This window comes from Nicotiana tomentosiformis, chromosome 3, assembly GCF_000390325.3.
Source record: "Nicotiana tomentosiformis chromosome 3, ASM39032v3, whole genome shotgun sequence".
NCBI lineage: Eukaryota > Viridiplantae > Streptophyta > Magnoliopsida > Solanales > Solanaceae > Nicotiana > Nicotiana tomentosiformis.
In genome coordinates this window covers 148,094,391-148,109,998 of record NC_090814.1, presented here as the reverse complement: position 1 = coordinate 148,109,998, position 15,608 = coordinate 148,094,391, and the positions used below count along the sequence as shown (strand labels likewise).

The 15,608-nt window shown below is 35.9% G+C and overlaps 2 protein-coding genes across 3 annotated transcripts; both read left to right on the top strand.

Moving 5' to 3' along the window:
- Positions 1-949: 949 nt before the first annotated feature.
- On the top strand, positions 950-5,332 carry LOC138907256 (transmembrane 9 superfamily member 7-like). Of its 2 annotated transcripts, none has more exons than XM_070197802.1 (8): positions 950-1,165; positions 2,372-2,536; positions 2,664-2,773; positions 2,975-3,083; positions 3,170-3,282; positions 3,422-3,572; positions 3,670-4,496; positions 5,229-5,332. In XM_070197802.1, the coding sequence occupies exons 1-8, from the start codon at positions 1,052-1,054 to the stop codon at positions 5,248-5,250; spliced, it is 1,611 nt and encodes a 536-aa protein (XP_070053903.1). In that variant the 5' UTR covers positions 950-1,051; the 3' UTR covers positions 5,251-5,332. The 2 variants fall into 2 exon arrangements, with proteins under 2 accessions (XP_070053903.1, XP_070053902.1); XM_070197801.1 differs by having other exon boundaries at positions 5,129-5,332.
- On the top strand, positions 5,324-14,988 carry LOC104113601 (WD-40 repeat-containing protein MSI4-like). The gene is made up of 15 exons (XM_070197803.1): positions 5,324-5,460; positions 6,114-6,177; positions 6,480-6,566; positions 6,653-6,715; positions 7,617-7,682; positions 7,819-7,893; positions 7,973-8,048; positions 8,845-9,040; positions 9,438-9,519; positions 10,477-10,550; positions 10,750-10,861; positions 10,978-11,052; positions 12,464-12,543; positions 14,063-14,162; positions 14,673-14,988. The coding sequence occupies exons 1-15, from the start codon at positions 5,324-5,326 to the stop codon at positions 14,763-14,765; spliced, it is 1,380 nt and encodes a 459-aa protein (XP_070053904.1). The 3' UTR covers positions 14,766-14,988.
- The last annotated feature ends 620 nt before the right edge of the window (positions 14,989-15,608 follow it).

Genomic DNA, 15,608 nt, shown 5'->3' with positions numbered 1-15,608 from the left:
CATATTGTTTTTTTGAAGAGTGAGGGCAAGTTACCCGCACTTGATAAGACATTTCCATTTTACGTTCTAGTTATCAGCTTAACAAAATGTCTAAGATAGTTGATTAATCAGGCTAGCTTGGTTGGGTTGAAATTCAATGTACATGTTTCCTTGTTTTGGAAACTCGGGTTCGAAATTATCATCAATATCTTGCAGGATTGAATAATGCAAATGTTATATATTGGTTCTTGGTACTCAAAATTTCACATAAAAATAATAAATGACGCATCTTATTTATTCATTTTTTTCTGACTTTGAGGGTGTATTGGTAAACTAACACAATTGATTTTGGTCAAACAATTATAAGGGACAAACCCCTTGTAAAATAAGTTAATACTCTCCCAGCTTTGTCTCATATGACAATATCTGTTAGAATATATAGTTTAAGATGTTAATTTGACTTGTATATTTTATTTGTTTAAAATATTACAAATATGGTTGAAAAACGTTAGCTCAACAAAACATCATATATTAAAATTAAAATTTAAGATTTGAGTAGTTAAAATTGTTTTTGAATTACTGAGAATTATGATACTTTAGTTATATATACTAGTATACTACTCCATTCGTTCACTTTTACTTGTTCAATATTTTAAAAATAGATTTTCACTTTTACTTGTCACTTTTAGCATATCAAAAAAAGACGATTTCTTTTTTTCTGTTATACCCATGATATTAATTACTCATTTTAAATTATTTTCTCAAATTTATTAAAAATATGTATCAATTAATATGAGTATTATTGTAAATTATGTACTTTATTTATTATTTTTTAAGGAATGTTCAAAGGGTACACCGGATAAGTAAAAGTAAATGGAGTGAATAATAAAATAATCAATGGAAAAACATTCAGATATTCCAAAAAAGAAAGTGTAATAATTTGAAAAAGGAAATAAAAGGGGCGGAATTATGAACAGAACCTGGAAATAGGAAATCGTTTTTCGTTGCATAAAAGCTTCTAATTTGTTCCCAGTTCAGTCTTCTCTCTCATTTAGCGTAACGAGAACTGAAGATGGGTAGACGAAGATCGGTGCAGATCAGTTCCATCTTCATTTCTCTTGTGTTCCTCATCTCCTCTGCTAATTCCTTCTATCTCCCCGGTGTTGCTCCTCGCGATTTTCAAACTGTATGCTCTATCTATACCTTCCTTTTTCTTCTTTCTCTATCTCTCTTTCCTACAAAATAATTGAATCTTTTTAGCTGGATTCTAGTTTTTATGAACATATATTGTGTGATTTAGAACCTTTATAAATCTTGGAGGTTTAGTAATTTCTGTAGTATTACATCCTTGTTCAGTTGTTGTGACTGAGAAGGGCTTGGATCTGTTGATTTTGACCCAATGGTGAAGTTTTAGGAGATAATATACCCTGTTTGATTTGGGTTTTTTTCTTTTTTCTCTCTCGTGTAATGGGTATTGATCAATGATGGATGATCTCTTTTTGTTGATAGGCCAATCTCATTTCTGGTAATCAAAGTGCTTTGAGTGAATGCATATAAACGTGAATAGAAATGATTGATTCCTTATCTGTATTTTTCAGCTTAGTTAGCTTGTGTGAACTTAACAGAGAAATGTAGAGTGTATGTTAGCTCTGGAGTTCTTATTTTAAGAGAGGAAGAGGCTGTGAAGACCTTAATCTTAATCAAAAGATCATTCATAGTGTTGTTGCCTTTCCATGTGTCTAAGCCTTGGCAGACAAAGTTACCCGGTACCTCTGCTAGTGAGAAATAGCAGGTACCCGGTGGTGGAGACGGATGCAATGTATTGTTACCGGGTTCAACTGAACCCAATACTTTTGACGCGAAGCATAAAATTATGTGTAAAAATTCACTAAAATTACAATAAATTGTAGGTATAAACCCATAATTTTAAAAATATAATGGTTCAATACTAAGAACCTTAAAGGCTGAACTTATAGAGCTTAAATGTTGGATTCGCCTCTGTGCGGTAGAATAGTCATATGCACAAGCTGGCCTAGACCCCATCATCATAAAAAAGAAAAAGGTCATCCCTAGTGTTGCTTTCGCAGTTGAGCTACCTGACTCAAAAATTGAAGTTTTTTGACGAATTTCTAATGGTTTAAGCATAGAATATTATGAAATTGTATACAAGAAATTGTTGGGCTATCACTTTCTTAACACTTTGGACTGGCTGCTTGGAGTAGAATAACCAGAAAAGAAAATCAGCTGAAATGTACTGTTTTTGCTATGTTCTAGCGTTGGTTTTTGGGATTTCTTCTATTGTTTGAAAAATGAAATTGATCTGACAACTCTATGGATCCTGCTGCTACCTCTGTCATGTTTGATTGTTCTAACTAGCTTTCTTTTTCGACAGGGTGATCCCCTTAATATCAAAGTGAACAAGCTGTCATCTACGAAAACACAACTTCCCTATGATTACTACTTCTTGAAGTACTGCAGACCTACCAAGATTTTGAATAGTGCCGAGAATTTGGGGGAGGTTCTTCGAGGGGACCGCATAGAGAATTCAGTTTATACTGTAAGGAGATCTTCTCTTTCTGTCTAGTCTGATAACTGTCAAAGGATAAAAAAGAAAGAATTTTTTGTGTAATACGTGCTTATGTGTATACTTGCTGAGTATATCTGTATTTTTGAATTGTTTACAGTTCCAAATGAGACAAGAACAACCATGTCAGGTGGTTTGTAAGCAAAAGCTTGATGCTGAATCTGCAAAGAACTTCAAGGAAAAGATTGATGATGAATACAGAGTTAATATGTAAGATTAAATTGAATATACTCTTGTCCCCTAAGAATTTTGTTTGATCCTACCTTGCATGATTTTTGGGTCATGTTTTGCGCGTGTATTAAACCATAGAGCTAATATGTAAGACAACTTAGTCCTCCTGTACATGACTTCTTCCTCATATTTTTGCACCTGAATTAAGATTCAACACCGAATATTCATCTGATGCTGCAGGATTCTAGATAACCTTCCAGTTGCTGTTCTTAGACAAAGGCTGGATGGAATTCAATCTACCACTTACGAGCATGGTTTCCGTGTTGGGTTCAAGGGGAATTATGCTGGGGTTTGTGCAGTCTGTGAATTGCAATAGATTGATGGTTTAATCCTCACAAATTTAGTCTAACTGTTTTTGCATTCTCTTTCTGGTAGAGCAAAGAGGAGAAATATTTTATCAACAACCACTTGAGCTTCCGAGTCATGTACCACAAGGATCCTGAAACTGATACTGCGCGTATCGTTGGTTTTGAAGTGACGCCAAACAGGTTTCAGTGTTTTACACCAATGCCTTGTGTCTTTTTTTTTTTCGTTCTCTTGTGACTTGATTTTATTGAACCAATCATGAGTACAAGGAGTCTGTTTTCTTTATTTTTTCGTTCTGTTCTGACTTGATTTTATTGATAGCATCAATCATGAGTACAAGGAGTGGGATGACAAGAACCCTCAGGTGACAACGTGCAATGAGAATACAAAAGATTTAGTCCCAGGTAGCACTGTTCCCCAAGAAGTAGATGCAGATAAGGAGGTTGTATTCACCTATGCCGTTTCTTTCAAGGTATTCTCTTATTGAACATTTGTCCTTCCTATGCCAGGCTTGAGACAATTATTTTTTGTCTGTAGATATCTTAGTTACTATTATTATTCTTCCTTAGGAAAGCGAGGTAAAATGGGCTTCTCGTTGGGATACATACCTGCTCATGAATGATGATCAGATTCACTGGTTTTCCATCATAAATTCCCTGATGATTGTCCTATTCCTTTCTGGTATGGTTGCGATGATCATGATGAGAACTTTGTACAGAGATATTGCAAACTATAATCAATTGGAAACACAAGATGAGGCTCAGGAAGAAACAGGATGGAAACTTGTTCATGGGGATGTTTTCCGCGCTCCAATTAATTCTGGTTTATTGTGTGTTTATGTCGGAACTGGTGTCCAAATACTTGGAATGACACTTGTGACAATGATCTTTGCTCTGCTGGGTTTCTTATCACCCTCGAACCGCGGTGGGCTTATGACTGCTATGGTTCTACTATGGGTTTTCATGGGCTTGTTAGCTGGCTATTCTTCTGCCCGTTTCTACAAAATGTTTAAAGGAACAGAGTGGAAAAGGATTACTTTGAAAACTGCTTTCATGTTCCCTGGAATACTTTTTGCTGTCTTCTTCGTGCTGAATGCTCTCATCTGGGAAGAGCATTCTTCTGGAGCATTGCCATTTGGGACCATGTTGGCTCTAGTGTGTTTATGGTTTGGGATTTCGGTACCTTTAGTATTTGTCGGCAGTTACCTCGGTTACAAAAAACCAGCCATTGAAGACCCTGTTAAGACGAACAAAATCCCTAGGCAAGTACCAGAGCAAGCATGGTACATGAAACCAGCCTTTTCGATACTTATCGGGGGAATTCTTCCATTCGGAGCTGTTTTCATTGAGCTATTCTTCATCTTGACGTCCATATGGCTGAACCAGTTCTACTACAAGTAAGTCAGTTTTTCAAATACTGGAACCAAACCAAACCAATTAAGCCGATTTTTTATTGATTCGATTTTTGTTGATTTTTTTGCTTTTTCGGTTATTTATCAGGTTTTTTCTTAAATATGAGACATACACTACCAAACACATATTCTGGCGGCTGCATTTTCAATGTAACATCTATCATTTACCAAGATATATTGATGATAATTGAATCAAATAGTGATGAGTAATTTAATTACTCAATTAAAATTGGATTATTTTAAACATGAAATAAATTCTTATACTTAGCAAAAGAAAAATACCAATCAAACTAGAATATAAAAGCAAAGAATTAGATTATTATAATAGCAAAGAACTATACTAAAAATACAAACGACTAATATGTACTATAAAATTTTAGAAACTTTATATAAAAAATTAAAAATACACATATATATATGTGTAATAATAAATTTAAATAGCTACTTCTATAGTTGGTTTGATTCGTTTTTTTTTTCCGATTATTTTTTGATAAAACCACAACCAAACCAAATTTGATTAGTTTTAAAAATTCAAAACCAAAATCAAATAAAACTAAGATGTATCAGTTTTTTTGGTCGGTTTGGTTTGATTTTGGTTTTCCTTTTTTTTTTTTTAGGAAAACCTATAATTTTTTCCCTCAATGACTCAAGTAGCGGAGCTATATATAAGTGGAATCCCCAAAAGGTATTCGACTGTTCCGCGTGTTGTACTTTCAGGCAAATAGGAAAAAAGCCTTAAAGCGCAGCAGCAGAGGCTTGAACAGTAAATAGGGAGCAGAGGCGGGAAAACGTGAGTAGAGCAAGACACAGAGATGAAGGAAGAGAGAGCGGCGAAAGGCGGAGAACAGCGGTCGGTGGACGAACGTTACACACAGTGGAAGTCACTGGTTCCTGTTCTCTACGATTGGCTTGCTAACCACAACCTCGTTTGGCCTTCCCTCTCCTGTCGGTTCGTATTTACGCACATTCCCACTCTTCTCTCTTTCTAGGGTTTCGTTACACCGTTTTTGTTAACCCGTACTCCCTTTTGTCTATGCATTATGCGTTTTGAACTGCCCATTGTTGGTTGACGCATTTGTTAATACTCTTGCTCTGTAGGTTTCTTAAAATTCTTTGCTCTGTGCAGGTGTGTGTGGGTTGGGGTAGGGGGTAGTGCTTCAGGAAGCTACTTCATGAATAATTCAATGTTTAAACTTTTCATGTAAGGCTGTAACCTAGAATTCCAAGTGAAAATCATTATTAAGGGTCTATAAATGACTTTACTAAATCATCTAAGTAGTCTTCTCTTAGTTCGAGGACAAGAGAGGATGTGGGTAGACGGAGAGGTGAAGTATACCTATGTTCTTGTGCAATGTTTGACGGTTGAAGTCTTCTCTTGGTTCATCTGTTGTTGGAATGCAGGTTGTCTGGCATATTTGATTGCTGATTCTTGCCGTTAGGTTTATATATTATTTCTCTCTTTGTTGATGTGTCCGTTTTGATCTCTCTTTAGAGATTCAATAGTTTTACTGAGATTGCAGCTTCTTCATGTAGATGGAATTGCTTCTTTGGTTGCTTATCTGTAGATACTAATAACTGAAAATTACCGCTTCTCTCTTTCAGGTGGGGTCCCCAGTTTGAGCAAGCAACTTACAAGAACCGCCAGCGCCTCTACCTTTCTGAGCAGGCAAGTTTATCATTTCACTTCATTTAATTAACTTGTCATTTATATGTTACATTTTAATGATGAAAATATGTTAGATTAGCCTTGATAAATATTCTTATAAATAAGGTTAGTAAGTAGCGAACAGGAAGCGTCAAGAATACTTATTTGTTCGGTTGTTGCTTTAGAATCCTTAGTTGGTGTGGTAGTTATTGTTATTATCCTTTCAGTTCAATCATCTCATTATTTTCTTACATCACTGCTAAATGTCATCTCTATTCTCATCATAATCTTTATTTGGATCCTATTCTTCCTCTTCCCCGCAGACTGATGGTAGCGTTCCAAATACGCTTGTCATAGCTAATTGTGAAGTTGTAAAACCTAGGGTTGCAGCAGCACAACACATATCTCAGGTGTTCTCCATGTGCATAGATACATGCCCTTCCTATTTCTTCCTCCACCTCTTCACTTTTTATGATCTTGGTTGTCTATCTTTCAGTTCAACGAAGAAGCACGTTCGCCTTTTGTAAAGAAGTACAAAACTATTATTCATCCGGGTGAGGTACATCTTTCTTTGGCCTATCTTATTATAAGATTCAAACATGAAATTTTCTCTTTCTGGTTTATTTCATTATTAGATTATACTGTTAAGATTTTGTGTTACACTAGAATACAGGCAGTGCACTTGAGGACTTCTGCTGTTCAGTTAGTATAATTTCCTGAATGGTTATTTTCCGCTGGTAGCTTGTCTCATCACTAATGCAGCTGAGTGTTTAATGCATTTTGTTTTGTCATCTAGAATTATTACCAAAATATTTGAAATTAGGTGCTTTATATGGAAATTTCTCACATGGTTTTATACTTAATTCCTGTTTTAGATTCTGGATTAATGTTGACTGTTAATTACTCACTCTTGCATAGATATCTTATGAGGAAAAATTGGTGAAACATATTGTAGCAAGCCAAAAAATAATTAAATTAGAAACATACAGCATAAACCAAACCAGGTGTTGTTTCCCAACACAGATAATCTGGCGTCATAAATTTTGAAGTGGACTTAGAAGAGTTTCAATTCAAAAGGATTATTAGTGCCTATAGGCCCCAAATTCTGGTTACATCATTTTAAACTTCTGATAGTACATTTTTCCCCCTCATTTAGAGGGAAAAATTATTTTCCATATAGAATGTTTCCAATGTATTTGTGCAACTTTTTTGTTCTTAGTGATTCTTTTGGTGTCAATGGAACTTTCTCAAGATAAAATGAATTGATCATTGTATCTTGCTGAATCCTTACAATTATACTACTTGTTCTCCTTTCTTATACTCACTATAAGAATGGTAAATACTTGACTCTTGTTGCTTAAGAACATCAATTACAGAAGCACTCATAACATGGAATTATGTACTTGAAATACTATAATCTGCTTTAACAAATCTGGTAGCATTCTATAATATGATTTCAGGTGAATCGAATAAGGGAACTGCCTCAGGATAGCAAGATTGTGGCCACACACACTGACAGTCCTGATGTAAGCATCTGCTTCTGCATATTTCATTTTCCTTTTGTAGCCCTATTCATACAAGTTGGTTTCCACCCTTATGGCTGCTGTTTCTTTTTAGTAACCTTTGAAAACTTTAAGTTGACCTTGGAAATTTTGGAATCAGGTTCTTATTTGGGATGTTGAGTCTCAGCCTAACCGTCATGCTACCTTGGGCGTAAATAATTCTCGACCGGACTTGGTGGGTTTTTTAACGACAGGTTCAGTTTTCCAACTTTGTATCTTATAAGTAGTAACTGATAGTCTATATCTACCTGCAGATATTGACTGGACATCAAGACAATGCTGAATTTGCGCTCGCTATGTGCCCTTCTGAGCCTTTCGTGCTCTCTGGAGGTTGACCGACCAGTCATTGAATGTTCTCTTCTTTCAAGGATTTTGTGATTGCTTCTATTCCAATTAGCAGCTCATGGTTAACTGCATGTTTATTAACGGATAATGTGCCGTTTTATAATTGGTAACCAGTTGGTGGTCTTCAGATATTTTCTATTCTTTTTAGCTTATTTCCTAAGTGACATGTTCTGGTCGTTGGTGGCAGATGGTGATAAAGCCACCGAGTCATATGGTTTTTGCAACTTATTCCTTAGATAGCAATTTTCAGCTACCAAGGTAGTCCACATTATTCGTTATGAAACAATTCCTTCTTTTTGACGCCTGAGTTGATTTAGTGGTGTATTCCTTCTGGCTAGGTAAAGTGAGACCAGTATAATGCACACTTTCAACCCCATAATTTCGTTTCAAAGAGTAACAATGTATGACACTACCTAGTTGGCACAAAATCTAATCAGGGTAGTTGTTGATAAGTTAGTTTGATGAAGAACATCATATTATGGTTTAAAGTTGAATTATAACTTTGTATGTTCTGAAAGATTTAAGAGTTTTATGGTATATTATTCTTTCTAGAAGTGTGTCGCATGAATTGTGTTGGAGGGACTATAATACTTTTCCTTAATGGAGATCTATAGTTAACTTAGGGGGAAACTTTTGGACCACATCAGAGTTCAGCCTCTTACTGTCATTGATGCCTGCAGTCAATTAATATTACCTCCTTTAGTTCTTACCTCAGATATTTTTTTAACTTTTCGAGCTTGTGTATTATAAAGCTCATGCACTCATGGGTTAATTGTTGCAGGGAAGGACAAATCGGTTGTTCTGTGGAGCATTCATGACCATGTGTCAACATTAGCAGCAGACCAGGGAGCTACAAAGTCTCCTGGATCTGGAGCAAGTAACTCGAAACCTTCTGCAGAAGGCCCTACTGTTCAAGCTCGAGGTATTTTCCAAGGACATGATGATACCGTAGAAGATGTTCAGTTTTGCCCTTCCAGGTAGCTCATGTTTATCACATCTCACATATTGTATAAGATGTTGAGTTTAGCCCTTCAGTGTTTCATTAGGTGTTGTGAGACTTGATGTTGTTTGGGGTTAACACTGTCAAAACGTTTGTGTAATGTGACCTTGATTGAAGATGAGATAATACTTGTTTGAGCTGTCATGTCACATATCAAACTTCTTTTCTTCTGTATTATGTCTTATGAGTTTCAAAGTTAAGCCGTTCTATTCCTTTTTCCTCTTTTTCCCCCTGGATGAAGTAGCTTTCTGACCACTTTTCAAATAAAAGATAAAGAGAAAAAAGAACAGGGAGGAAAGAAAAAAAAAGTTATTTGTTCACCTCTTATCCTGGCTTCACGTATCCTTACTGGATTCCTTTTTTTAAAAATAAAGTGCACAGGAGTTTTGCAGTGTTGGAGATGATTCCTGCCTAATACTGTGGGATGCAAGAACTGGTTCTTCTCCTGCTGTCAAGGTTGTAATCATTGTTTTTGCTCAAGCACTTAGTAACTTATCTTGTTTTCTACATTTTCTCTTTGTGGATAAGTGGAGAACTTCTCTTGATTTGTGCTTATATTAAAAAATGACTTCTCCTTATTTCTAGTGAAATCATACTAAAGATCTCTGGCCTCTGTGCTTGTGTGTGGGGAGGTCAGGAGGGGGTTTCTGTCATATTGCCTGTTCTTCATATTGTAGTTTGTTATATCAGATAGGTAGGCAGTAAATATTTTAGTTTGCAACACATATAAAATTGAAATATTAGAGGTGGGGAGACAATGAGCCAGATATGGTTGTACAGATAAGGCATTTGTGATTGACCTTCCGGTGTCTTTTCGTCAACTGGATCCTATCTATCTATGTTGAAATGCTTTAGTAATCTGTTGTCTTTGCAGTTATTTTTGGTTGCTTCTGGTCATTGTTCCTTCAATATTTTTTTGTGGCACATTATATGAGAAAAACTTGTTTTCTGAAACGTGTTCTTGAGTTTGGTTAAGCTTGAGTAGTAAATCTTGGCGAAATGTGGTAGCGAGTAGCAGTAGGATTTAGGAAAAATGGTGATGGATAATTGTTATAAGGTGGTGATAATTCTTAGATATTGGTAAGTGCAAGTGAGTTTGACTAGTTAGAGGTTGCTGTAGAAAATGACTTATGGCCTTAATGGATGTAACACATTTTTTCTTTGGCCCTATTTAAAGCTGATTAATCATTTCAAATAGGATTCCACCAAGTAAACCTCAGTTCTGTACGGCATTTATATTACTTATTATTATTAGTCTTTCCATTAACATATCTGTTCTTTATGCATTCCTTGAAATGTCTCCTTTCTTTTTCTAATCATTATTATTACTATAATCGTTACTATATTATTTCTGTTTCTTTGGTCATAGTCATGTCTCTGATTGGACTTTGGATCTGATAATTTTCCCTGCAGGTAGAGAAGGCTCATAACGCTGATCTTCATTGTGTTGATTGGAATCCTCACGATGTAAATTATATTTTGACTGGGTAATGATTGCAAATGTTCGTCCTGTTGAATTATGATGTTTAAGTAGGTTGATCCTGAGACAATACATTAATCTTTCTGCAATATTTATGTGGTGTCGATCCTTGTATTTCCCCTTTATGTGAATGTATGGTTCCATGATTCCATGAATTTTTTTCAATTTCTGTGGAAGCCTTAAGATTATAGCTATGCCTCCTTCAGGTCGGCAGACAACACTGTTCGCATGTTTGATCGACGAAACCTCACTTCTGGGGGAGTGGGATCGCCTATACATATCTTTGAGGGCCATACTGCTGCTGTGCTTTGTGTACAGGTCTGAGAGTAACTGACATGCTTGCTTGCTTTTGCTGTCCACCCTTATTTATGTTGATAAGGTAACCTATTTGCATGAGACCTGCACTGGCGTTTGATAAAAAATTTCTATTCCAGTGGTCCCCAGATAAATCATCAGTCTTTGGAAGTTCTGCAGAAGATGGTATCCTGAACATCTGGGATCATGAAAAGGTTAGAGATCCTTTCCTCTCTTGTGTTTCTTTTGGGTGTGTTGGGGGGTGGGGTGGGGGGGTCAAAGAGATGAAAAGGTGGGACTTTGCCGAAAGGCAGATAAATGTATCTTTTCCTCTATTTTTTTCTTCAAAATTTTGGCAGCTCAAAGAAATATCTTATGAGGGGAAAAGCTAAATATTGTTAGTTCTTTTTGTGTTTCAATTTAATTGCTTATCTTCTTGTATTTTTTTCCTTTTCCTCATGAACCATATGCTAAGGAAGTTCTTCTAGTTAATGACACAGATCAAGTTGATTTTGTCTTTGAAAATCACTTCTGTGACTTGCATAAAGTAATAAAAATATATTATCCAATGATTCAAATAAGTAGAGATAGTATGCATAAAACCAAATAGGGTCTAAATTTGGCAATCAAGTTAGAAATGACTGCGATTTTTTGGGTACCATTTAAGCTCCTTTTTGTTTCCCTAGTAAGGCATCATTTCTACAAAGTAGTGGTTAGACTGACTGTGTTGTATGGGTAGAGTGCTGGCCAGTCAAGAACTCCCATGTCCAGAAGATGAAAGTAACTGAAATGAGGATGTTGAGAATTGAGATGGATGTGTGGGCATGCTAGGTAAGATAAAATTAGGAATGAAGCTATTCGGGACAAGGTGAGAGCGGCCCTCGTGGAGGATAAGATGGTTCGGGCATGTTAAAGGGAGAAGCACATATGTCCCAGTCAGGAGGTGTGAGAGGTTGGCCATGGAATAAGAGGAAGAGTATAGGTAGGCCAAATAAATCTTGGGGAGAAGTGATCAGGCGGGATATGGTGCAACTTGAGCTAACCGAGGACATGACCCTTGATATGAGGGTGGAGGTTGAGAATTAGGGTGAAAGGTTAGTAGGTAGTCGAGCGTTTCCCTTTGTGTTCCTTAGTTCAATAGTATTAGTGTTAGTATTGTATCATTTTATCCTTAGATTGCTATTATTACATATCCTGTATTGTTATTACTTGCTATCGGTACTTCTTTTATCTTTTCTTTTGCTATCTTGGTTTCAATTTTCTAAATATCTTGTATTGTTGTTATTTGCTATCAGTGCTTCTTTCATCTTTTCTCTATCGGAAACAACCTCTCTGCCCTTACATGGTAGGGGTAAGGCCGGATACATCCACCCTCCCCAGACCCCACTTGTGGGAATACACTGGGTTGTTGTAGTAAGGCATCATTATTTGTTAGGTTAACAATAGTAGTAAGCCTTTTCTTTTTGGAATTATCCATTGATTGACATTGTTAACAAGGTTATAGCTTATGATTTTCTTCATTCAGGTGGCAACATTGTTATGATTTAAGGATTTTGTTTCTATTTAACATTTAAAAGAAATTATACTTCATTGTTAGTAGTTTCAATGAAAATTATTTTCTCGCAGATTGGTAAGATGGAGGACTCTGCTGGTAGAAAAGCTTCAACATCTCCTCCTGGCTTATTTTTTCGTCACGCTGGACATAGGTATAAGTTTGCAGTTTGATTATTTTATATTAAATTTTGTTTGCATGGTTCTAGTTCTCTTTCCTTCTATGTCCATGAGAAATTGAACAAAAGGCTGCTGAATTAGCCTGTTTCTTGCGTGTACCAATTGAAGTATTTTGAGAAATTGAGATATCAGTATCAGGAAACAATATTCTGAATTTCTTCATTCGAAGTGAATTCTTAGCTTTTTTCTAGATTCTTTCTAGATTCAAAGACTAACCACAAAATCATAAAGAAACTTTTATAGTTATAAAATATTTATTTTTGAATTTTCCATTTTTTTTTCGAGTTCCTTAATAATGGGCTAAAAAAAGGAAGGGCGTTTTCGGGGAGAACCAAAGTGAAGTTCAGCTTCCATTCCCCAAACTGTTAAAAAACAAAAATCATCTTTTTGTTTTTTCTTTTTCATTAGCTCTCCACGGGAGTACAATTTAGATATATGCCAAGGTTTCAGACAAAAAGGAAATAATATTTCGATGTGAATGCCCTCTCCTGCTTGCTCTTGGCCTTGGTTGCTTAGAGACATTCCTTTAGTTCGTCTTAGAGAATGGAATTCCTAATTCCGTTTTCGTCTGCTTTTCTCGAGAATGTGAGACTGCTCACCTCAGTAATCGTGTTGTCCGCTCTTTTCATTGATTGTACAGCTTTCTCTAAACAAGGAATTTCTAGGGAGTCCTCCCATTCGGCTGAAGGAGCAATGGCTTTTGGTTTTGAACTCGCTATACCAATAGTTCTGTGGTATTTACAAATCTTTTTTGTCGATAACCTCAGACCAATCAATCGAATATTGATTAATACGTAATCGATCGAACACTACTTGAAAACGGCTCCTATTAATCAAGGAGATACCTCCCTGACCCTATTCAGTTGCCAAAGATGACCCCTTGTCTTGAGCTATGTATAGGTTTTTGTATCATAAAAACCTTTGTTTTCTATTATAAAGAGACTGAAATCCTCTTCTATTTCTCTGCTGTGTTTTACGTAATCACTATTTGTTGTTTCTACCTCTAGTTTATACTAAAAAAGAGCTTGTTGAATCTTGGGGATGTGCTTTTGTTGGCAAATCTCTTTAAGAGACATCTCCGTTACTCACCTCAAGCTTCACCGATTAGTATGATTCTCCAACATAGGCTTTTTCATATAAATTGTAGATCTCACCATGTCCACGTGAAATTGCACTAGGCCGATGGTGGCTGGTCACTAGACTGTTTTTTGTTTGCTGTTGATGTAGAAACCAGAGCGACAGTATAGCTTCTCTCTCTAACTATCCAACTCTGAAGGTAAATAATAAAAATCTAATGGTGGATATAATTAAGAGCAGAGTCAATTCTCCTTTCTCTCTTTCGTTAGGGAAGTTCAGAGGGTTATCACTTTTATTTATGCCTGCTTATTAAAAATGAAAGAAAATCACGTATATTTATGCCTTTGAAGTTAAGCAGAGAGCATCTGAATTTCACTTATGCCATGTATCGGGTTCTGACTTTGTGGATGAAAATAGGGATAAGGTGGTTGACTTCCACTGGAATGCAGCAGATCCATGGACCATTGTTAGTGTCTCAGATGATGGTGAAAGTACTGGCGGAGGCGGTACATTACAGGTAACAGCCAAACTTGTTTATTATAATCATACTGAATCGACCAACAGATACATTAAAAAATGCTCAGTATCTGATTAACCTAAAATCTGAACTACACTGTTCCAGTTTCACCTAGGCTTCAATAGTTCTATGCTGTGTTTATTAAATTGTAAATGATGATTGGTCGTACAGTAGGTTCAGCCAAGCTTGACTTAAGCCTGAATCCTGATAAGGTTGAATGGTGCCTGCTTTTCTCTGTGAAAAGTTGTTATGATTTTTGATAGTCTTTCGCCTAAAGGTCCTTCACGATCGCTACCAAAAGGCCATGATTTACCCAATGTTTATTTTGCCCTTTAATGCCAAGCCCTAAATATATCCAAGAACCGGCAGCTATGATTTACCCTATGTTTATTTTGCCTTTTAATGCAAAGCCCTAAATATATCCAAGACACATGAAAAAACATAATGTGCAATAGTGCATTATCATCTTTCGTTGACATTTTTTAAGTCTCATGGTTCAACCTTTTGCAGATATGGCGAATGATTGATCTCATTTACAGACCCGAAGATGAGGTTCTCAATGAACTAGAGAAGTTCAAGTCTCACCTGCTCACTTGTTCTTAGTATCTTCACGTAGGCGAAGGCGCTGCTGTTGCAACCATGTTAACGAAAAAAACTAACACCAACCTATGAATTTGCTGAGTCGCTCAAATGGCTAGGTTTTGTTAATTATGTATTGAATCCTTAATTATATCTGCTCATTGACTTAAAGATTATGACACACCTCCTTTGTATGGAAAGCTGAGTGACTTCTTCTGGTAATGTTGATAAGACACCCATTCCAAAACTGGAATACTCCACTCTGGTGTTTGGTTTTTGAGAAAAAGAATTTCCATGGTCTTTCTTTCTAAAGTTCCAATCCAAACGCTAAGAGAAGTGTGAAATTTCAATGGCTAAAAAGAAAGTTGAGAACTAATTACCGCGACTCAGAAATAAAGTTGAATCTATAATGTAAGTGTTATAACTTAATTCATCTCTCTAATCCTTTTGTTAGATTTTCCAAAAGAGAACATAAGCTTTGGTAATATCAACTTGTAAAATTGCGTGTTATTTCAGAGATTAAATTTTATGTTTCATACATCTTAAGTTTTTACTGAATAAATTCTTTTAACCATTACCATATTGTTTTTTTGAAGAGTGAGGGCAAGTTACCCGCACTTGATAAGACATTTCCATTTTACGTTCTAGTTATCAGCTTAACAAAATGTCTAAGATAGTTGATTAATCAGGCTAGCTTGGTTGGGTTGAAATTCAATGTACATGTTTCCTTGTTTTGGAAACTCGGGTTCGAAATTATCATCAATATCTTGCAGGATTGAATAATGCAAATGTTATATATTGGTTCTTGGTACTCAAAATTTCACATAAAAATAATAAATGACGCATCTTATTTATTCATTTTTTTCT

Coding starts and splice junctions, on each gene's coding strand:
- LOC104113601 (XM_070197803.1), top strand. CDS start 5,324: ATGAAGGAAGAGAGAGCGGCGAAAGGCGGAGAACAGCGGTCGGTGGAC. Junction 9,041..9,437: donor GTTCAGTTTTGCCCTTCCAG/GTAGCTCATGTT, acceptor TTAAAAATAAAG/TGCACAGGAGTTTTGCAGTG. Junction 14,163..14,672: donor GCGGAGGCGGTACATTACAG/GTAACAGCCAAA, acceptor AACCTTTTGCAG/ATATGGCGAATGATTGATCT.
- LOC138907256 (XM_070197801.1), top strand. CDS start 1,052: ATGGGTAGACGAAGATCGGTGCAGATCAGTTCCATCTTCATTTCTCTT. Junction 2,774..2,974: donor GATGAATACAGAGTTAATAT/GTAAGATTAAAT, acceptor CTGATGCTGCAG/GATTCTAGATAACCTTCCAG. Junction 3,084..3,169: donor TCAAGGGGAATTATGCTGGG/GTTTGTGCAGTC, acceptor TCTTTCTGGTAG/AGCAAAGAGGAGAAATATTT.